The sequence below is a fragment of the Sturnira hondurensis genome, unplaced genomic scaffold (assembly GCF_014824575.4).
Source record: "Sturnira hondurensis isolate 20B ecotype Veracruz unplaced genomic scaffold, ASM1482457v3 Scaffold0009125, whole genome shotgun sequence".
Classification (NCBI taxonomy): Eukaryota; Metazoa; Chordata; class Mammalia; order Chiroptera; family Phyllostomidae; genus Sturnira; species Sturnira hondurensis.
The window spans coordinates 2,285,897-2,310,130 of record NW_028081756.1 but is presented as its reverse complement, the minus strand read 5'-3'; the positions used below and the strand labels follow the sequence as shown (position 1 = coordinate 2,310,130).

Below are 24,234 nucleotides of genomic sequence, written 5' to 3'. Positions count from 1 at the left end.
TCCAACTTTTTGGGGATTCTCTGAGCTTTGTGGACTTTCTGGAAGTCTATTTCCTGTGTCAGATTGGGGAGTTCTTCTTCATTATTTTTTCAAATAAGTTTTCAATTTCTTGTTCTTCCTCTTCTCCTGGCAACCCTATGATTAGGATGTTGAAACATTTAAAGGTGTCCTGGAGGTTCCTAAGCCTCTCCTCATTTTTTTGAATTCTCATTTCTTGATTCTGTTCTGGTTGAATGTTTCTTTCTTCCTTCTGGTATGAACTGTTGGTTTGAGACCCAGTTTCCTTCCCTTCACTGTTGGTTCCCTGAATATTTTTTTTATTTCACTTTGCATAGCCTTTACTTTTTCCTCCATTTCAGGACCATACTCAACCATTTATGTGAGAATTCTGATTACCAGTGTTTTGAACTGTGCATCTGGTAAGTTGGCTATCTCCTCATGGCTTAATTCTTTTTCTTGAGTTTTGATCTGTTCTTTCATTTGGGCCATACTGTGTGCCTCAGTACACCTGTTACATTGTAAATGGCAGAACTTTAGGTATTTGCCAGGGTGGGGCAACCCAAGTCACTGGGTTATGGCACTGTATGTGTGGGAGTTGTCAGAGAGGAAGCAATGCCACTCACTTGGCTCTTGGCCTGCTGTCAGTCACTTCCCCTGCTACCCACAGTCAAATTGGACCCTTCTGGTGCTGATTCCTGGGTGTGTGGGTTTGTGTACATTATAGGACCCTGTGGATCTCTCCAACAAACACTCCTGTGAGGTTGGAAGTTCCCCCTGCTGCCTCAACCCCCATAAGTTTTTCCAGCCAGAGGTTCTGAAGTTTTAGTTTTCTACTCTGGAATCCTGGGTTGTGTGGTCTGTCTCTCTTTCTAGTTGTATCTCCTGACTTCTCCACACACAAATGTGCGAATTCTCAGACCATCAGCCACCACCTCGCACCCCCCACCTGGTCCATCTCCTTGCCCTGTGTCCTCTCTACCCCAGCTGCCTGTCTCTACCCCTCCTGCCAGTTTGGATGAATGTTTCTTTTTTAACTCCTTGGTTGTTCAACTTTCATACAGTTTGATTTTCTGACAGTTCTGGTTATTTTTGTTTTTAAATTTTTTGTTGTCCTTTTGGTCATGCAGGGAAAGAAAGCATATCTACCTATACCTCCATCTTGGCCAGAACTCAGTGGTAGGCTGTCTTGTTGGCCTGGTGCACTCCCAATACTTCTGAGGCACTGCTTCCAGGGGAAGAAAAATGGCTGGGTAAGATGGGGCCCCTTGCCCTGGCCTCTCTTTCCTGTCTCCCAGAATGTCATAATGTCATGGTCCCAGCACTTTGACCCACCAATATGGTGTAATGGTTGTTCCATTCACTCTTTCATTCAAAGTAACTATGACCTGTTATAACCAGGAATAATTCTAGAAATGAAGAAAAGATACAGTCCCTACCCTTCAGATGGGGAGGTGGGTAAGAAAGAAAATAATCAAGTAAAACATAGTGAGACATTCTAAGGCAACACATTTGTTGGGGAGAGAATGAGTAAATATTATTAGATGATCATTGGAGAAGGTCTCACTTACTCATATTTTCTCTAGTTTCTCAGTTTGAGTCAGCACATGGGAAGACACATGGATTGTTATAGATGCCTGCCCTTTTGAAAAGAACTTCTTCTAAAGCCATGCTCTTCACTTTGTATTCACTATACTGAAAGCCTGCTACTCAAAGGGGCCCTTTTAGAGTCCTTTGAAAATAATACTTTTCTAATTGGCTTAGTGATTAGGTTTTGCCATTTTCCTGTTTTCCCTGGATTAAAATGAAGAGGAATTAGTTTAGTTTCTAGTCCTGGACCCTGCCCTAGGCTGGATAGGAGATTGAGGCCCAGGGTGTGGCCCCTCATAACTTGAACTTCTTCTCCCATGTCTCTGTGGACTTGGTGCCCACTTTCACTAGGAGTTTGTGAGGCAAGGCTTCTCCTAGTAGGTTCCAGAAACCTCAAGCACCAGAATTTTCTTTAAGGTGTGCCCCATAATCATACAGATTCCTGAGTTCTCCCCAGATTTCTCAGACCAGAAGATCAGGCTGATGCCTGGAATTCTCCATTTTAACCAGAATTTCAGGTACTTCTTCTAACACTAAAATTTTAGAAATCTTAGGCTTTGGGCACTAAGGGAAGATCTGGAGAATCTGGAAAATACTTTAGCTCAGACTGGCCAGCAGTAGGAAGAGAAAAATTAAGGTGTGGCCTCCCAACTCCATGTTTTTTCCCTTATCCTTGCCATTGTTCTTTTGGGCCCACTCACTCCTATATGCTGGGCTCTCTTTACTTCCCTCTCCATCAACACCTGCATTCTGGAAGGCTTCTGTATCATAAATGTGCACCTCACTTTGGATATAACTTATGGGTACAAATTAAGCTTTTAATTGTACAATTCTTTATTAAAGGAATTTGGGCATAGGTGAACAGGTAGAAAAGAAAGAATACTGGGAAAAAGGAAGCCTTCCCAGGGCCTCTAAAAATTGTCAGCCATCTGTTCCATGAATGATGAGATCAGTCCTTCAACACCGGTGCAGACAAAGATGTCACTGTCATTGGTGAACAGAGACCAGGAAAGGAAGTGGAGGCCCCTTGGCCCTGGGCATTGTCATTGTCACAGAGTCTTGGCATGAACTCAGGGAACGCAATCTGCGACAGCCTGTGAAACATGCCCTCCCCAGGGGAGTCGGTGGACATTTTGTTCAAGTTAGGAATCAAGGCTCTCATTTTTCCCACCTCTCAGAGTGATGGTGTCCCCATAGGCCCTATTAAAGGGGATTTGACTAAGAGTCTTTCTTTCTACGCTGCTTCTTCCAGACATAAGACTGATATGATCTGTGTGCCTTGGCACCTCTGTCCTGCATTCTTCCATACTGTTTAATCTTGGGACACTTTTAACCAGTTATTCCCAGAGGAGGCAGTACATAGTGTCTGCCACAGCGTGCCCCTTCACTCAGGGAGGGGCCCCAGCACTACCTGCAGCTCCGGCATCTGGGCCACTGCCTCATCAGAAGGGCATATGGCTTTGACCTGAGTACTGGGGTCCCAAGGAAATTACAAAGCAGTCAGTAGGTCAGTTGAAGACAACTTTGGAGTTGTCTTTACTCTTTACTCTTTGCTCTTTATTCCCTTCTCCACTGTGAGCTCCATGTGACTCATAAGTGGGCATGGGAGTCAGACAGAAACCAAATGCCCACTCTATATCTTGTAAAGCTGTACTGAGAAAGTAGTTTGACACTGAGGCCAAATGAGTTTTTTCCTCCCCACACTCTTTCAGGCCCTGAGCCCTGTGGGAGGAGGGGTTCCTTATATCACCCACCCTCCTGGGACCTCTGGATCCAGGAAGGATGGAAAAGAAGGATGCACATGAGTGTCCCCAAGTAGGACTCTCTTGGAAACAGGGTTGGCAACACTCCCAGCAACTGGGGTAATGAAACATTCCCAAGGGGCACACACTGCCCACTCCCATATTAGCTATTTACAGAGAGTCCAGTCTCAGAGCACATGGCAAGACAGAGGCCACCCAGAATAGGATTGTGACACATTCCTTTCATTCAGGGCAGGGCAGCTTGTCAGAAGCTCACTTGCATCAGGGGTAAGAAGGAGGGTCAATGAAGATGAGAGTTGGGGAGAGTCATGAAGTGTTACTCTCTTCTGTTATGCTCCCTCCTGGCCAGGGACTGAAGTCCCATTACTCCCTTACCCAGAGGAGTACAGCCCCCACCCACCATGAAAACCCTATAAGACAACTCATTGGTTAAAAAGGCTGGCAGCTGATGACTACCTAATCTTTGAGGGATTAAACTGAGAGTGCCCCAGTCCTAGGTAGCTGTCAGAAGGCAAGGACTTCCAGCTTCCCTGAGCTGGAGCTTAGTAAGAAGTAGGACTTTGGTTATGAAGGGCTGCTGTTGTCTTCTCTCAATTTTCTGGAAGTCTGGCTAGATTACAAGTTTAGGCAAACACAGTTGAAAGTGATGGGCTGTCACTTTCTGATGGCTAAAGTCATTGTAAACCACTGCACATGCTCTTTGATCAAGAGATTGCATTTTATCTCATAGAGTTTTTGACCAACTTTAGTAATCTGTGGTTGGAAAATTTGCCACCCTTTCCTTGGTCAGGCAAAATATTTCCTTGAAGTACTTCATCCTCTGCCATCCCATGTAGCCCATAGTGGCCTCTTCCACTCAGCTTCCCCAGACTGACTGTGGAGGGAGACCCACTAATAAAGTCAGTGGACCCATTTCTTGTCCACTACAAAGTGCTGCTGTTATGGTGGCCTAGCTCTATCCACAGTGTGTCCTTATGGTTTGCAGACTCAGGCACAGGGCTTGACTGTATCAAATTCACTCTGAAAAGGGAAAATTAGCAGCTGAAATAAGACTGTTATGCAGAAACTTGGAAAAATTTCTGAAACTGTGGTAGAATTTATCCACAGTTTTTCTTTCTTCTAGGAACAGATAAAGGGTATGACTGATGTTATTGATCAAAGGTGCTGCACTTTCCCATAAAATAGCTGCTACTGGGGGAGATGAACATCCCTGGATTCCTCTCTTACAGACTCAGTAACTTAGAACCCTGGTTTGCTGGCTCTTTCTGCACATATCTCTATGTGTCTATTAGGGAAACCTTACCTTCTGTCTCAAATAAGGCAAAGTGACTTGTAATTGGACTAGATCAAGAGCCAACAAATTTGAGAAGGAAAAAATGAAAGATGAATGAAAGATGGTCTGAAGGTGCTTGTCTTTACTAGAATAGTAACAGCCTGTTTGAGCTGCAGACATTTAGCTCCAAGGGCAGGGAGCTCTTTCTTATGGACCATTTGAACAATCAGAGATTCACACTTTGAGGCAAAGGGCTGACAGCAAAGGTCCATGCTGGAATTAGGTGTGGAAGTTAGAACAGGGGATAAAATAGACTAAAATCCTAGTCTTAGAGAGCTAACATCCTTGTGGATAGAGATGGCTCACTAGGTTGCAGGCACTGTTCTGAGCACTTCACATATTTTACTATCTTTGATGCTCACACTTACCCTGAGAGTAGGACTTATTATCCCTGCATTACTGGGAAGTAAAGTGACTTTCCCAGTAATACAACCAGCAAATGGCAACTTAGTATTTCAACCCGGTGTACATCAGTTCATCTCAAACTCTAAAGGGCATATGATCCACCCAGGGAGTCTGGGTTTAGAAGCAGGTGTTGATCCAGTAGCTCTGGTTTGGAACCCTAGTGATTCTGCACTTTTGACTGGTCCCAAGGTGATGCTGAAGCTGCTCGTCTGTGGAGCATACTCGAAGTGGTAAAGCTCTGGATTATGATAGGCATACTTGACTGTCTGAAAGCTTAAGTGCCCCGGAGATTTCTTTCTAATTTATTTCTACTTTCTGTATTGCTGTCATTAAGACTCTTTGTAGTTAGCCCAGCCTAGACTAGACTCTATTACTTGAAGCTATGAAAACCCATTTAAGGTAACTCAGAAGAGAAGAGGTGATAGTTTAAGGCTATAGAGCTCATGGAATGCAAGGATAGCAAATGTAATACATCAGCCCTCTCGGGACCCAAAGTGCCATCAACATCAAGTCTGCCAGCCCCATCGTGCCTCTCACCTCTACTTTTCCCTTACATGTTCTGCCTTCTATGCTCTTCTGCTTGCCTGTTTTCCAAACACAGCTTCCTGCTTCAAGGTTCACAGGTCCTTTCAGCCCCAGGGTTTATACAACCATATTTACCCTCTTTCTGCTAATCAGCAATTATAGGGCCTGTGGATGGGGCAAATTAAGTAAGGAAGATGGTGGACAAATTGTATCGAATATCACATGCCAGACTAAATATCTACTTAATTCATTCCTAGACTTCCAGATGGCCTACTTTGTGGGGTCATTAGAAAGAAAAAAATCATTTTTCTACCAGCTATGTACCTACTAGCTATGAGGCAGTGTGCCCAATGGTGGGGATATAGAGGTAGAAGATACTACTTATGGTTTTAGAGAATTTAGGTTGAAATGGGAAAGGAGTTCTTCAGTAATGTCAGACTAAGTTACAGTAAACCAAAACCCCCCTTCTGAGAACAATTAGAAAAGCTGAAAACATCTGCATTTCAGCTTTCTTAATTAGGTATTTATATTTCATAAATACATTTATATTACACAATTATATATGTGTATATACATTTCAGCTACCCTAATTATTCTCTGAAGGATAACAGATAGATAGATAGATAGATAGATAAAGTTGATAGATAGATACATTCTTTTTATTAGAGTCCTAGCTTCTCTTCTCTAGAGCTCTTCAATTTGGTAGGCACTGAATATATGTGGCTATTTAAATTTAAATTAATGAAATACAACTATAAATTCACTTTCTCAGTCCCATGTGGACTAGCCACAAAGCCACATGTGGCCAGTGACTGCTACTGTGTATACAGTGCAGACAACATTTCTCTCACCTCAGAAAGTTCTATTGGACAGTATTTTAATTCTCTGACATTTTATACTTTTTGTTATATTAATTTTTAGATTTTTTACTTATGATAATGTTACCCCTGTGCATGGAACCTCTGCACGGTTTCAGACTCTTTAGTATAATGTTCAAGGTTTAACACAGTGTAACTCAGTTCTGTTTCCATGACTATTGAGAGCAGGCACAGTGAATTCAGTGATCAACCATTGACTAAAAGCTGACAAGACAACATAATCTCAGAATCAGATGCTTGCTGCTTTGTGTGACTGTCTTGTATGAAGAATGGTGCTCAGAGCGTTAATCCTGTGTCAGCAGGTGACCTCAGGCTTCTGTATCTTGGGACATCAAATTGTAAAAGAAATAATGTTTTGGTTCTTGGGCTTCCCATCGGAGAATTCTTTATTTTGCAAGAATGTGGGACAATTGGGACTTCTATTAAACTGTGTCTCAGCTTTGCCATTTACTGGCTTTAAGCAGAATCTTAATTCCCCTCCAGTGTGTCAGCTTTCTCAGTTGTTCCATGTCAGTCATTGCAGCTCCCCATGGCCTGTGAGTTTTGACAACTAAATGTGGTTTTGCAAAAGTGAAAATTATTTTATAAAAAGTGCCATATATGCCATACAGCATTATTCTGGATTGCAATGTGGGCCTGGTCCATAGCTGCCCTGCTTTACGCTGTGCTATTCCTTTTTGTCTTACAGTCATTTCCCTTAAATCTTCTGAAGATTCATCCTTTGAAAAAAAGAAGAAGACTTGGGCATTTTTTGAAGGTAAAGCTTGCATATTTTTATTATAAGATACTATCTCACATGTATGTAATAGGAAAGAAATAGAATAATAGGAAAAGACCCCCACTTCTTAGTTTTGCCAAGTTGTTTTCTAGCCCCAAACTTACTCAAGAGTAGGATAGGAATTTCTGGTAGTATCAGCCAAAAGGTTTTAAAAGGTAAAGGTTAAAGCCCCAAACTGCATAATTTGGGGTTGTTTTATTTTGCTGCAGAATTCTGACTTTCAGGTGATATTAGGGTGGGGTCTTCAAGTAATATAAAAATAGAAAGTATGTGCACTGTGAACTAATTTTATCACAGATTCTTAAGGAGTTTAGGATTCTGGAAACAGTTTGAAAACCTTAAGCAAGAGATTTTTGACCCATTTTTAGAATCACCAGGGGATCTTTGAAAACATTGCTGCCTATTTTGGAGATTCTGGTGGTGGTATAGAACTTGTTGAAAACTCCTCAGGTGATTCCAGTGTACAGTCAGGCCTCAGAACAATAGTTCTAGGCTGGTCTCAGACCAGCAGCATAAGCATCAGTATCACCCGGGAACCTGTTACAGATACACTAATAGGGCACTACCCTCACCAAATCAGAAACTCTGGGGTGGTGTCCAGCCATGGGTTGGTGGGGTGCTGATGTAAGCTCCCACTTGAGCCTTGGCAATGATTCTCAACAGGATGCAGTTTTGCCTCTCCAGGGGACATAGGTCAACACATGAACATATATCTGATTGTCACAGCTAGCATTTTGGTGCTACTGGCATCTAGCGAGTAGGTGCACAGCCTATAGTACACAGAGCAGCTTCCCACAACAGAGTGATATGACCCCTAATACCAAGCATGCCAAGCTTGAGAACCTTTGTCTTCAGGTAAGGAAAGCTGGAAAAATATCACAAGGTGGTTGAGGACTAGGACCACAAACAAGGAAAGAATGAGCTTTGTAAGTTCTCAGGCAGAGTCTTTGATTAGTACAAAACTGATTAATGTTAAGAAGTTATCAGGAAATTGAGAAGGATTATATCTAGTGAAGGCGAGGCCTTTATTGATGAGCATGACCTTGTCAAAAGAATCTTAGGAGGTATGTGTGCCTTGGGGCTTCACCATCCTCTTTTGTTAACTCAATAGGTGGGGTGGAAGCAAAGCTTGCCCTAGGCAAGAACACTTGGAGTTAAACCCACCAGTCCGAAATCTAGATAAAAGCAGTGGGTTGAGGTGTTTTCTCTTAGAAAAATGTCACCATAATTATGAACTTAGTCTGCCAACTCCAAGGTGTCACTCAGGTGGGCCATTAGGATTTATTTTTTTGTGTCAAAGTCATAAATACACATTGTGTTCCTCAGATTGCACTTTACTCTCACAGTGATCTTTGTGTTCCCTGCTTTTCCCCTTCATGTATTGTAGCTGCCTCTTTCTTTATGTGATGACCTTCTAGAAAAATAATCCCAAATTTCTTCTCTTTGCTCTTCATTCAGTGAATGTCTGTTCATTACCAAAAACACAAAAGTGACTTGACTCCTCACAGGGTATAACAGTAGAAAAAGTGATTTAGCCTGTGTTTCTGTGAGCCAGGCACTGTGATGGAGGGCAGTCTTGCGGGGTCCTACAGCAGGTTGCTGGCAGCTGTGATGGGGGAGCCCTCTTTATCATCAGATGCATAACAGTCTCTGCAAGTTTGTTAGTAGTAACCCAGACTCTGTGCTCCCCTTTGAGAGTCAGATGATTACATTTAGGAAGAAATCCAATAATTTGCACTTAGGGCTAGAGGTGTTTTCAAAGACCAACACTGTATATTTGGAAAGACGGTGGCATGTGACAGACCTAGGTAGGCCTAGGAGAAATGGAAAATCACCAGGTGAGAAAACTACGCTGTGGGAAACTCTAGCCTGGGGAATGCCTGCTTGGGAAACTGCCTACCGACCCTACCCAGGACAAACAGATGTCCGGCTAAGATTGGGGTCTGGGGTTGGCCTATCTGGCATAACAGGATGCAGCTTTAACCTGAGGTCTGGCAAGATGTAACAAGAAAAATGGTCAGCAGAAATGACACTCAGCAAGCAGCTTTAGCCAATCAGACTCTGACACCCCAACCAGTTATCCTTCGTGGGTTTTTGCACTTAAAAACCCTGCCCTAAGAACAATCAAATGAGTCTTAACCTCTCTTGGTTGGCTCCCCAACCTCCCTAGGTTGGCTCTACTTTTCCCTCTTATTCTCCACTAGTAAACCCTACTTCTTGGCTCTCTGTGTCCTTCTGGTTTCTTGAGCAAATTCGACCTAACAGGATGTAGTCCCCATACACCTTGCAGCACAATCAACATCTCTAAGACACTTTGTTTAATTAATAATATTTTGTAATTCACATGGGGCTACAGAACATCAGGGTTATGTTACCAAACAGAGGTCCAAGGTGGGGGAAATACTTGGCCCACCAAGGGATGCCAAAAAACTGCTACAGAAAACAGGGGCCCCTCCCAAGGACAGTATACTAATACATACTGGGCTCTTCTGTCCCACCAATTGGAAAGATATCTCTCAATACCAGAGATTTGTGAAAAGGAAATGAAAGCTATTCAGGCCTAATGCCTTCATTTAAATATCAAAGTCCTTTAGGGTATACACACACACACACACACACACAGCGCTCCCTTCTCCCCCTGTCCTAACTCTGGGTACTGTAAATCAGGAAAATAGCACATGTCTGTTTTTCCAGGCCATTGGTATCGTCAGCTATGTTGACTGTCCAGGCAGGATCTCCAATTAATCCAAAGTCATGTGGCACCTTCCACTGGCAAGAGTTCTTTGTACCAAGTTCCAATCAAAGTCTCTCCTGCTTTCCAGGCCACTTGACCAAAGGGAGTGCCCGAAAGCCACATGGCCTCTTCTACCAAAGCTGCAGGGGTCCGCACTCCACCAAAAGTGCGTGTCTTTCCTCTTCACCTGGCCACAGGGATCTCCATTCTGGCAAAGCTGCGTGGTTTTCCATTTCACCTGGGAAAGAGGGGGTCCTAACTCTGTTGAAACTGCGTGGCTCTCTCCCCTCACCTGGCCAAGAGGGGACCCTTACTCTGCTGAAACCATGTGGCTCTCCCCCAATGGCTGCTGTGTCTGGGTTTAAATCCCCGTGCCCATCTTCTTCTGTACCCCTATTTCCGACTCCTCCCATGATCAGTTACACCTGCCAGTATTTCTGTATTATTACAAGTTTACTGGGCTGCCATCGTTAGTCTGGGCAGGTATGGCCACATGGCGTGTAGCCAATCTTCTCCGAGCTCCTACTCAGGCGCTATAACTCAGGGGACCAGCCCCCATTTACATCCTGGGTAGAAGCCACTCCCTTCTCCCTGGCTCAGAGCATGGCCACGGCTATTTATCATATCTATGAAACCAGTTAAAGGTTATAGATACGTTAAATGACCATTCTAGAGGTTAGCTGCAAAACTGTTGCTATGCAAAACAACTCTCAATGGCCCTGCCCCATTTGTCCCTTCCCCCAACTGACATCTGGGGTGGGGCGTGAGGACATCTTAATATTTCTTGGACACCCTGAGCTCTGGACCCCATTCCAAATTCTTTTCTGGGGTCCCCCTCCTGGCTGTACCCTGTTACAGTTACTCTCTATTTAACTCTATACAATGTCTGTAGCTCAATGTGCCCTCTGATCTCAACACAGAAAACTAGGTCCCTCTGAAAAGCAGAATCTGTATTCTCACTCTGCATGTCTCGGAGCAGCTGTTTCCACAGTTCTTTTTCCCAGTGATTTTGGCATCAGTTTTTCTTGGGTTTTGCTTTTTGAACCCAGTCACAGTGTTGGCGAGGTCAGGGGGACAGTTGAAATTCCCTGGTGCCTGCTCCCAGGCCTTTGCCCTTTTGTTCCTGGATGGGAGAACTTCAGTAGAGCTTGCTGGTGATATCCATCCATCCTCCTGGGTTTAGTTGGGCCTGGCTGTGCACAGCAGCACAAAGAAAGACATTGTCAGGCCTCTCAGGAGATGCTGGAGGGAGTTAAAATTGCTCTGGGCTGTTGCTCAGGTATTTTGCCTCAAGCAAGATGATATTGTAGGCTGGGTAAGATATAGTAGAAGTACACAGTTTTCTCTACAGAGCTGTGATCTCCTAGGGATTGGCCTTTGCTCTGGAAATGTAGAGGACTGACATCAACTTTCTAAATTCAATGGTTTGGGAGCATTGTGTTCCTTCATTCTACCGAGGAATGCTGGGGTCTCCAGGTTTCAGAGCAGCTCTGAATACCCCTGCAGGCCTCAGGGTTGCCCAGAAACAGGTGCTGTCTGCCTTTTTAGCTGGCTACTCTTCTTAGGCTACTGTGGCTTGGCTTTGCGGAAAGGCGGGAGCTGGCATGCAGACACTGTACACTCCATCTCAGCCTCCCAGCCTTGTGATCATCACTCCAGCCCACCAGCCCCACCATCTGCTTCAGGGATGCCTGTGCTGGTGGCTGTGAGAGACATTTTCTGTGTGACAGCTTGCAATTGAGCCTAAAAATGGCATGGGTGCCTTTGGAAGTGCAATGGCAAAAGACAAAAGTGCAAATGAATTCAGGGAATATAATACGATTTTTAGAATTATTTCGGTGTGTGGGTAGATGTGGTATTTTAAAGGGGAATCCCAGATATAATTGTGTGCAGACATTTTGTTAAATTTATACCTGAAGGCTTGTCAATCTTTGGACAAACACTGTTTGGTTGGGTCTCTTTAAAAACCTTTGAGCCAACATTTATTTATAATTATAGAGGTTTTTACCTAAAAGTTAAAGGCATCAGTCTGGCTTTCCAGCCCCAGAATGGCTGCCTGTCAGGCAAGTCACAGGTTTTTCAATAGCTCCCCTTGTGGAAGGTGTCCCTGGAATTTTAGGAGTCTGTGACCCTGGTTTAAATGGCTCAGAGCTTAATATTTTTTCCCCCATAGTCTTTGTGCAGCAAAAGGAAAGCTGGGAACAAAGGGAAAACTTAGAACTCTTGGGTAATAGTTGCTGCCCAATCTAGGGAAACTCGTTTTTTTTTTTTTTTTAAGCTTTTCTTCTCCTGCAGGTCCATACTTTTGAAGGTTCACATAGCTTAAAGAACACAACAGAGCACAGGCACAATTCATCTTAAGCCTGTGGGGACTCACACATGGGTAGCTGGTGCCTGCTGGCCAGTGTCCACATCCCGAGGGCCTGTGTGCTTGGCACTCTGCTGAGCCTTCCAGACAGTCCAGATGTTTTATGATTCTGTATCTGGGGCTGCCTGTGGAGAGTCCCTTTGTGCCATGTTGAGGAGGCTGTGATCTGAAACCCTAACATGGGCCCCTGGGAGCCCCTGGCCTCCTGCCACAGATGTCTACATTAGGCTTCTAGGGACACATGGGAGATTCTTACCATGGCCTTGTCCCTCCTTGGTTTCCACAGTCCTGGAACTAAGGAAAGAGTTCTGATGAGGTGAACTTGTGGATCACATCGTTCGGCTCCAGTGGCACAGAGTAGGGCATTTTTTGTCTATTCCAGGAATGAAACTGAAGCCAAATTTTCCTTGTCTTTTAGTCCAGGGGCCCATCTCTCCAGAACCCCTTTGAGGCACGTGTATGTGCACCTGGCCCACATCTGTCTGCCTGACACTGTGACCACACTGTTCCCCATTCTCTTGTTCCAGACATGGATCTACAACCCTCTTCCCAAAGAGTCTGCTCCCTGGGGTAGAATCCAGGACTGGTCACATGTTCTCCATATTTGGTTCCAGCCTATGTCCTATCATGTAACCTGCTCTATGACCTCTGCTCTGTCCCTCAGAGTTTCATGTTTTTATGTGGAGGCCCAAGCCTCCCTCCTAACTCTGACCACTTGTGGAGTGCTCTACCATATTAATCTTCAAAGCCCACACATCTGAGACACAGGAATCTATGGAAAGGTTGTTTTAATTTTGGATGTAGGAGAGTTTTTTCTATTTCTGTTTCCAACTCCTCATGTGCCATTGACAAATTCTAGTTCTTTAATCAGGCTTTGTTCCCACCATCCCCTGAATTAGCTTTACCCCAGGACTTTTCTAGTAGCTTCCTAGTGGGAAAACCAATGTGTGTCTTCCTGCAGTACCTACTACTATTAAGAAATTTCTGCTACAATGTTCTAATCTCTTGGCTTCTAGAACTCTCACTCCATTCCCTCCCTGCTTCTAGGACTGGCTCCCAGCTCCCTCTGTAGGAAACACTACCCTGCTCCCTTAAAAATTAGTGTAGGTGCTCTCTTCACTTCCAACAATCACTTGTTATGTTTTCTACTTATTTTTTTCCCAGGCTCCTAAGTTTCCATGAACAGAACCCCACTCAGATTAGCTTAGGAAAAAAAAATCAGACTGAGCCTAAATACCTACACTGAGGCATGGGAGGAGCTCAATGCCTCAGCTGCACTGGCCTTCTCTGGGGCCGGAGCTGTGGAGGGAGAACATGTGACAGGAAACTGAGTGGCAGGAAACTGAGACGTCTGATTCCATCCCATTCTCCTTCCTCTCTCACTGACCATAAGCCTTACCTGCTTCTCCAGGCTCACCATGGAAGCCTGCCACCCCGCCGCTCCCAGCATGCTTCCTCTTTTGGTTTAAGCGCTTACCTAATTGCTTCTCCAAGTCCCACAGGCTTTGCAAAGGTGAATTCTTGCTGACCAAGCAAGTTTACTTTTAGGAACTTAATCTTAAGAACATAATGGGAGAGATACATTACAATTTAAGCTTATAAATGTTCATCATAAAATCATTTCCTATACAGAACTGTTAGAAACACTTTGAGTAACCAATAATAAGATATTAAGCCACTCATATTAATATGATAAACTTTTATCACATTTTTAAAAATAGTTCAGAATAATTTTTTGAAGAGAGCTTAATGAGCAATTGAGATTAAAGAAAAAGCAAGATATGAAACTATAGGATTTTGATTTACAATTATATATGTATACATCACAAAAAGATAGACATATTTCAAACAAACAACCTAACCCTATGCCTACAAGAACTTGAGGAACAAAAACAAACACAGCCCAGAGCAAGTAGAAGGAAGGAAACTAACAAGATCAGAGCAGAATTACATACCATAGAGACTAAAAGCACATTCTTACGATCAGTGAATACAGGTGCTGGTTCTTTGAGAAGATAAACAAAATTGACAAGGCTTTAGGCAGGCTCATCAAGAAAAAAAGAGAGAAGGCTCATCAAATAAACACAATCAGAAATGAAAGAGGAGAGATTACAACTGACAACACATAAATACAAAGAATTGTAAGAAATTATTATGAAGAACTGTATGCCAAAAAATTTGAAAACCTAGGTGAAATGGACAAATTTCTAGAAAAATATAATCTTCCAAAACTCAATGAAGAAGAAGCAGAAAGCCTGAACAGACCAATAACAGTAGACAAAATTGAAGCAGTAATCAAAAAACTCCCATCACACAAAAGCCTTTGGATCAGGTGGTTTCACAAGAGAATTCTACAAAGCATTTAAAGAAGAGCTAACCCCTATCCTTCACAGACTATTCCAAAAAATACAAAATTATGAAAGACTTCCAAACTCTTTTTATGAAGCCAGCATCATCCTAATCCCAAAACCATATAAAGACACAACAAAGAAAGAAAACTTCAAGCCAATATCGCTGATGAACATAGACACTAAAATCATCAACAAAACATTGGCAAACTGCATCCAACAATATATTAAAAAGATCATACACCATGACCAAGTGGGATTCATCCCAGGGGTGCAAGGATGGTTCAATATTTGCAAATCAGTAAATGTAATACATCACATAAACAAAAGCTAAGACAAAAGTCACATGATCATATCAATAGATGCAGAAAAAGCATATATCAAAAAGCATTTGATAAGGTACAGCACCCATTTATAATAAAAACACTCAGCAAAGTGGGAATAGAGGGAGCACTACTCAACATAATAAAGGCCATATATGAGAGACCTACAGCCAACATCATACTCAATGGGCAAAAACTAAAAGCTTTTCCATTAAGATCAGGAACATGACAAGGTTGTCCACTTTCACCAGTTCTATTCAACATAGTATTGAAAGTTTTAGCCACAGCTATCAGAAAAGAAAAGGAAATAAAGGGCATCCAAATCAGAAAGGAGGAAACAAAACTGGCATTGTTTGCAGATGGCATGATAGTGTACATGGAAAATCCGATAGATTTGGCCCCAAAACTGCTTGACCTAATAAATGAATTTGGCAAAACAGCAGGATACAAAGTCAATATCCAGAAATCAAAGGCATTTTTGTATACCAACAATGAAACAGCAGAAGCAGAAATCAAGAAAAAAGTCCCATTTGATTTAGCAAAAAGAAAAATAAAATACCTAGGAATAAACCTAACCAAGAAGGTAAAAGACTCGTATTTAGAAAACTACACAAAACTGAAACAAGAAATCAAGGAAGACACAAACAAATGGAAACATATACCATGTTCATGGATTGGAAGAATTAACATCATCAAAATGTCTATACTACCCAAAGCAATTTACAGATTCAATGCAATACCTATTAAAGTGCCAATGGCATATTTCACAGACATAGTTCAAAAATTTGTATGGAACCATAAATGACCCTGAATAGCTGCAGCAATTTTGAGAAAGAGGAGCAAAGTAGGAGGGATCACAATACCTGATACCAAACTGTATTACAAGGCTACTGTAATCAAAACAGCCTGGTACTGGCGTAAAAACAGGCACATAGACTAATGAAACAGAACAGAGAGCCAAGAAATAAACCCAAGTCTTTATGGGCAATTAATATTTGACAAAGGGGGCAGCAACATAAAACAGAGTAAAAATAGCCTCTTCAACAAATGGTATTGGGAGAACTGGACAGCTATGTGCAAAAAAAAGAAACTTGAGCACCAACTTACACCATACACCAAAATAAATTCAAGGTGGATAAAAGACAGAAAACTCTACTTGAACAATAATTAAAATAAAATGAAATAGCCCTGGCTGGCGTAACTCAGTGGATTGAGCGCGGGCCTGGGAATCAGACGATCGTGGTTCGATTCCCAGTCAGGGCACATGCCTGGGTTGCAGGCCAGTTCCCTGCAGGCCAACTCCCAGCAGGGGATGCACGAAAGGCAACCGTACATTGATGTTTCTCTCCCTCTCTCCTTCCCTTCCTCTCTAAAGATAAATAAATAAAATATTTAAAAAAATAAAATGAAATATATTTAAAAAATAATGGACACCAAATGTTAGCAGTACTTACGGTGATGGAGGTTGAATACTTTTCTTCTCTCTCTATATTTTTATTTTCTCTACACGTTTTTGCATTTTTCTATGTTATTTTAAATATGACTCAGAGCAGATTTCTAGTTCTCTGGGAATCCCCTCTCAACCCTCCGAGGCTGGGTTGTGTTCCTTCTCTGCCTGTTCCTAGTATTGGGCACACATTCCTAATGTTTCCAGTACCATGCAGCCTCTGATTTCTTGATGAGAGGACCTCTGGATGTTCATTGTTATATTTCCCATATCTTGGAGTGTGCTGAACATGGCTGATGATTGCTGTCTATTGGCTAAAGAAATTAAAGTCACCAAAACATTTTTGCTGAGTTCAGTCATTTGCCAAATCTAACCATCTGAGGCATTTTGCTGCCTAGAAGGTTAAAATAAAGCTTTTGGCTTTCTTTTCTGCCTTCCAAGCATTTTATCAATCAGATTGGTGATAGAATTGATCACTGGAGTTTGAGAAATGGATATGTATTGTTATGGGCTGGGTGTTTGTGTCCCCCCCCCCCCCCGCAAACTAATGTTGAAATCTTAACCCCTCATGTGATGGTGTTTGAAGGTAGAACCTTTGGGACGTGATTGTGTCATGAGAATGGGAGCCACGTTTGGCATTAATCTCCTTATAAGAGGAGACCCCATAAGAGCTTGCTTGCTGTCGCTCTGTTCTTTGCCATTTGAGGATACCAAGACATGTTTCTAAACCAGGAAGAGAGCTCTTACCACACAGCCAATCTGCCAGCACCTTGATCTTCTGAGAAAGAAATGTCAAGTTCAAGGAGTTCATCATCACCAAGCCCTTATTATATGAAATGCTAAAGGGACTTATATAAGAAAAACAAGATGAAAAATATTAACAGTGAAAGGACAGCAAACACACAGTTATTAACAACCACACCTAAAACAAAAGCAAACCAAAAGGACAGCTAGATCAGGAGCGGAACCATAGAAATGAAGAACATGTGGAGGGTTAGAAACAGGGGGGTGGGGGGGGAGAAGGGGGGAGAAGGCACAGAAAATAGCATAGATGGTAGGTAGAAAATAGATAGGGGAGGGCGAGAATAGTGGGGGAAATATAGAATCTAAAGAACTTGAGACACGTGGTTATAAACTAAGGGGGGAGAATGGTGGGGGAGGGAGGGTGCGGGTGGAGGGGAATGAAGGGGGGAATAGAACAGCTGTAATGGTATAATCAATAAAATATATTAAAAAAAAAGAAATGTCTGTTACTTAAGCCACCCAGTTTATTAAGACATATGTGAACATGTTTTAACTATTTAAACTTAAAATTTATTTTGAGAAAATTGTAGATCAACATGTACTTCTAAGAAATAGAAGATAGATTTTTTTGTACTGTTCTGTACTCTGTACCTAAATTTCCCCCAATGGTAATATCTTGAAAAACTCTAGTACGATATCACAACCAGGATGTTGAAATTGATATAGCCAAGACGCAGAACATTCCCATTACTGCAAGCTTCCCTTATAGCCAAACCCATTTTTCTCCCACTCTCTCCATAAAACCATACTGTGTATAACCTTTTGGGATTATTTTTTACTCAACATAATTCTTTGGAGAGGTTACTGCGTGTGTCAGTAGTTTGTTCCTCTTCATTGCCAAGTAGTATTTCCTGGTGTGGATGAACCACAGTTTGCTTCACCATGCCCACTGAAGGAACTCTGTACTATTTTTCAGTTTTAGGCTATTATGAATGAAGCTTCCATAAACATACTTGTATAGGTTTCTGTGTGAACTTAAGTTTTCATTTCTCTGAAACATACCCTGGAATGTAACTGCAGGGTCAAATGCTAGTTAGTTGTAGGAGTATCTTTAAGAAACTGTGGCTGTAGCATTTTATATTCTCTCCAGCAATGTCTGACTGACCTAGTTTATCTATATCCTTGCCAGAATTGTCACTATATTTATTTTACCTGTTCTGATAGCCATGGTATATTTCACTGTGGTTTAACTTTGCACTCTTCCAATGGCTAAGGAAGTCACCTTCTCCTGTGCTTATTTGCCACTTGTATATTTTCTTTGGTTAAGCGTCTCTGTACATTTCTGGCCATTTTCTAATAGGATTATTTATTTTTTACTGTTGAGTTTTGAGAGTTATTTATATTCTAGATAGTAGTTCTTTTGTTCAGTTTGTGGTTTGCAGATAGTTTCTCACAGTCTGTAAATTGTTCTTGCATCTATTCATATGGGCTTTTATAGAACAAAACAGTCTAATTTGATCAAGTGTAGTAACTCTTTCTTTTGTGGATGGTCCTTTTGGTGTCAAGTCTAAAATTTCCTTGCTTAGTCCTAGATCCCAGAGATTTTTCTTCTAGGTTTTTTTCTAAAAGTTTTCTAATTTGTATTTTACATTTGGTTTGTGGTTCATTTTGATTTGATTTTTGTCAAGTGTAGGATGTTTATTTTATTTGATGCATCTCCTCTGAAGTGCGTCATCTCGGTAATCACTGCTGTGTCCTTGCTTTCAGATCTCTACGTGTATGCTGTGCTCGTGTGCTGCATCGGGATCCTCAGCGTTCTGCTCTTCACCCTGACCATTGTCTGGCAGTCTGTGTTTAGCAAGAGGAAGTCCAGAGGTAAGAGAACAGAATGCTCATGACTGGAATGGAAGCACAGCGAAACTACAGACAGCAGAAGAACTCTGGGCAAAGTGTCGACTTGGTTGAAAAAGGTAGCAGTCAGGAATTATGTACCTGTGACTGGTCAGCCAAGTGAGCAAGATGTGCCTCCCTTTCACTCTGCTAAAATTGACTGTGATCACTGTTATCTTTAAATCCTCTTTTTTCTTAAATTCCTTCCTTCCTTCTTCTGTTTTAAGGGCTCTTTCCTCTGCCATTCTCCCAGATGAGGCTATGGGTCAGATGAACCCCGGTTTGATTCTGGCTCTGCTCGTTGAGATTGAGTTTTTAGAAACTTTCCTTAGCCACTCTGAACTTAAGATTCCTCATTATGAAATTCAGTGGGATTGACAGCATCTTACTTAAATTGAATTTTGTTGGAGTGTTTATACTTTAAGTGTAGTGCCCGGTGGTGTGCCTGGCCAGCAGGTGGGATTATTAGAGAGCTTTTCTCTTCCCTTTCTTTCCAACTAGTCTGAGGGTTCCCTTGTTCTTGTTGGTGTCCCTATTCCCCTGGACTGCCCTTTCCCTTTTCACTTTACTCTTTCTTCTTAGTGGTTCATTTTCTCCCCACAATTGCTATCTGCTTTCTGTCTATAGCCCTCCTCTCACCAAACCCCAATGTCACATTTCCGCCAACTCCTGTACATTTCTTCTGAGCAACCCACTCTGCAACCCCTTTCAGAATTTCTGAAACAGATGAGGACCTTGTCGCTCCCCAAAAAGATCTGGGTCAGAACTGGGCTTGAGCATTACACCATTTTGGTTCAAACAATGACTCTTCACTTACCAGCTGATGACTTACCCACCTTGCCTTACTGTTCCCATCTAAATAATGGAGAAAACAGTAACATACCAGCCTCAGAAGATTGCTGTGAGGATTAGGTTTAAAAACAAACAAACAAACAAACAAAACAGAAACCCTTAATACATTCTGACTCCTTAAAAATATCATGTATTTATGATGACACATAGGTAAAGTTATACGTAATTACTCTTAGCCTAAGGTCATAAAATTAGGAAGAATTAGATTCAATGGTCACAGCTGAAGGGGACAGTCAAACAGGGAAACTGAGCAGTGTTTCCAGAAGGGACTCTCCTCAGAGGTTCCAGCAGGGTTAAGGGAACCAGGGAGAGTGGGAGGTCAGGTACTCATGGACCAGCACCTGCCGAAAGCTGTTTCCGCCCTAGACCTTGGGGGACAAGGGGAGGAAATATTCCTAGAACTTGTAATAACTGCAGCTGTGGAAGAAGTGTCACCAAGAGGAACCTTAAAAGAGGGACTTAGGCAATGATAAACCAGGAAGCAGCAGGGAAGTAGCCAGCAGCATACGTTCCTTAGCTCTTCCCTATCCCCTCCTCCAGATATTCCGCTGTTCCTTCAGTCCCACCAACCAGAATTCATAGAAGTGCCTAAAAGTCAGCCCCCAGGGTCCTGAGCACGGTGGAGAAGGGTGGACAGGGACCCAGAGAGGTTTCCCAGGACACCCAGAACACTGAGCACCTGAAGATGGAGTGAGGGTGGTAGCCAGATCCTTCTCCTCCCCAGCCTGTGCCCTTTCCACCAGGCTCTGTGTGTGACTCTGAACTGTGCTCTGAGAGCTGTCCTCCATGGTATCTGCCGCCCACACCAGCAATTCCTGAGCTTTCCACCTGCCTGAAACCCTTGACTCCTTCTAAGAGCTCGTGTTCCATGTTGCATGTGTCTCTTCAAGAGAACGGTGTGTGAGGCAGGGATCATGTGTCCAATCCATTCTCCTGCAGTTCAGCTCATGATAGGCGCTCAACAAATGGTGGACAAATGGTTTGGTTTCTAGCTGTTTGGCTCCCATCTGTGGAAGTTGGGAAACCACACAGTCAGTCTCCAAGTCTGTTTTGCTCTAAAGACATGTCTGTCTGGCTCAGAGTCATGATAGAGAATATGCTATGAAGTGCAGGCTATGCTATGCTTGCTATGTTAGTACTTAGGGAGGAAGAGGAGAACAGAGCAAGGCAGTTCAGGAGATGACCTTCTCCCCCAAAGCCTCCAAAGGCAGATCTGGGCAGGCCTCACCCACAGCTACTCAGAACCCAGCTCCTAGCTGCCCTCCTCTGCTCCCCCCTGAGTGGGCTCCAAATGGCCTCGTGTGCACAGTGCCCAAAGCCCTGCTGAGCTGCCCACAGCTTTGCCTGAATAGCTGCTGCAGGCCAGACCCCTCGCTGGCTCTTCCACATTCTGTTCTCATGTAATACTCACCACCAGTCCAGGATCACAGCCCAGATCACTCCCATTTGACAGACAGCAAAGCTGAGAAGCTTGAGAAAGTCTTGAAAAAGGGAGTACTCAAGCCTAAACCAGCCTGCTTTCTAGCCCCCCACAGTTTTTCTTCTTTAAAGATCTTATTTATTTATTTTTAGAGAGAGGGGAAGGGAGGGAGACAGAGAGGGAGAGAAACAGTGGTTGCCCTTCATGTGGCCCCACTGAGGACCTGGTCTGCAGCCTAGGAATGTGCCCTGACTGGAAATCGAACCTGCGACCCTTTGTTTTTCAGCCTGCACTCAATCCACTGAACTACACCAGCCAGGGCCACATTTTTTTTTTTTAGATTTCTATTTTTCTAATTTTATTTATTTTATTTTATTTTTTAAATTTAATTATTGTTCAAGTACAGTTTTCTGTCTTTTACTCCTCTCCTAGCCCACCCCTACCCCCCTGGGCTCCCCACCTCCTTCCCATTTCCACCCCCCTTAGTTGTTGTCCATGTGTCCTTTATACTAGTTCCTGTAAATCCTTCCCCTTTCCCCCCTGAAATTCCCTCCCCTCTCCCCTCTGGTCACTGTCCCCCCTGTTCTCTATTTCCGGTGTCTTTGTTTTTATTTTGCTTGCTTGTTTGTTTTGTTGTTTAGGTTCCTGTTAAAGGTGAGATCATATGGTATTTGTCTTTCAACACCTGGCTTATTCCACTCAGCTTAATGCTTTCTAGTTCCATCCATGCTATTGCAAAGGGTAGAAGCTCCTTCTTTCTTTCTGCTGCATAGAATTCCATTGTGTATATATACTATATTTTTTTGATCCATTCATTTACTGATGGGCACCTAGGTTGCTTCCAGCTCTTGGCTATTGTAAATTGTGCTGCTATGAACATTGGGGTGCATAGGTTCTTTTGGATTGGTGTTTAGGGTTCTTAGGATATAATCCCAGCAGTGGAATTGCTGGGTCAGGGCCACATTTCTTTTTTTTTTTTATATATATATTTTATTGATTATACCATTACAGTTGTTCTATTCCCCCCCTTCAATCCCCTCCACCCACACCCTCCCTCCCCCACCATTCTCCTCCCCTTAGTTTATAACCACGTGTCTCAAGTTCTTTGGATTCTATATTTCCCCCACTATTCTTGCCCTCCCCCCTATATATTTTCTGCCTACCATCTATGCTATTTTCTGTGCCTTCTCCCCTCTTCTCCCCCTCCCACCCCCCTGGTGCTAACCCTCCATGTGTTCTTCATTTCTATGGTTCCACTCCTGATCTAGCTGTCTTCTTGGTTTGCTTTTGTTTTAGGTGTGGTTGTTAATAACTGTGTGTTTGCTGTCCTTTCACTGTTCATCTTTTTCATCTTCTTTTTCTTATATAAGTCCCTTTAGCATTTCATATAATAAGGGCTTGGTGATGATGAACTCCTTGAACTTGACCTTATCTGAGAAGCACTTTATCTGTCCTTCCATTCTAAATGAAAGTTTTGCTGGATAAAGCAATCTTGGCTGTAGGTCTTTGGATTTCATGACTTGGAATACTTCTTTCCAGCCCCTTCTTGCCTGTAAGGTCTCTTTTGAGAAATCCGCTGACAGTCTGATGGGTACTCCTTTGTAGGTGACTGTCCCCTTATCCCTTGCTGCTTCTAGGATTCTCTCCTTCATTTTAGTCTTGGCTAATGTAATTATGATGTGCCTTGGTGTGTTCCTTCTTGGGTCCAACTTCTTTGGGACTCTCTGAGCTTCCTGGATTTCCTGGAAGTCTATTTCCTTTGCCAGACTGGGGAAGTTCTCCTTTATTATTTGTTCAAATAAGTTTTCCACTCGTGGCTGTTTCTTTCCCCCTTCTGGTACCCCTATAATTCGGATGTTGGAACGTTTAAAGATGTCCTGGAGGTTCCTAAGCCTCTCCTCATTTTTTTGAATTCTCATTTCTTCCTTCCTTTCTGGTTGGATGTTTTGTTCTGCCTTCTGGTCCATTCCATTGATTTGTGTCCCCGTTTCCTTTCCATCACTATTGGTTTCCTGTGCATCTCCCTTCATTTCAATCAGTCCAGCCCTCACACGTTCCTCTAATTTGTAACTTTGTTCTTCTAATTTGTGACTATAATCAACCAGTTCTGTGAGCATCCTGATAAATAGTGTCCTGAATTGTGCTTCTGAGAGGCTGGCAATCTGTTGGTCGCTTAGAGTTATTGGCTCTGGGACTTTGAGTTTTTCTTGTGCCATCTTTCGGGTTGTTCGTGCCTGTTCCATAGCAGGATCAGAGCCCTAAAATGTTCACTAGAACAGGGCAACTAAGTCGCTGGGTTGTGACGTTGTAGGTGGGGGCGGGGTCAAAGAGGGACAATGGCTCTCACTGGTCTTGCAGGGCAACTAAGTCGCTGGGTTGTGACGCTGTATGTGGGGGCGGGGTCAAAGAGGGACTATGGCGTCCTGTCCCCCGCCTGCCGCCACGGCCCTCACCGGTGCCGCAGTTGCTGCCATCACCGGGCCCACGCGTTTCGTCCCACTGCACACGAGTGTGCCACCGCCATCAGCCCTCGCCCCCTGGGGCCTGCGTGGTCTGTCTCACTGTTCTCGAATATGCGCCCGCGGTCTGCCCCGCACCCCAACTGGTTCCCGTCTGCCTGCGCACCTGGGTCGGGGGCCCTGTCCTGCCCGACCCTACTTGCTGCTGGCTCCGCCCCTCTTACCGTCCCATTGAACGGTTAGATGTAATCGGACTTCTGAATAATTCAATTTTCTGTCCTTTGGTTGTGTCTTTGTTTCTCCAGACCTTTGTTGTATTCAAACTTGGTTGTGGGAGAAGGCACAGTGTTTCCACCTATGCCTCCATCTTGGCGGAAGTC

General features: G+C 43.2%; 1 protein-coding gene across 1 annotated transcript in view; it reads left to right on the top strand.

Moving 5' to 3' along the window:
* Nucleotides 1–24,234, top strand: part of VSTM4 (V-set and transmembrane domain containing 4) — a 120,145-nt gene that overhangs the window by 29,782 nt on the left and 66,129 nt on the right. The window contains exons 3-4 of the mRNA XM_037056676.1: nt 7,180–7,248; nt 19,001–19,108. Coding sequence (XP_036912571.1) covers nt 7,180–7,248; nt 19,001–19,108 — 177 coding nt within the window. The remainder of the gene's footprint in view (nt 1–7,179; nt 7,249–19,000; nt 19,109–24,234) is intronic.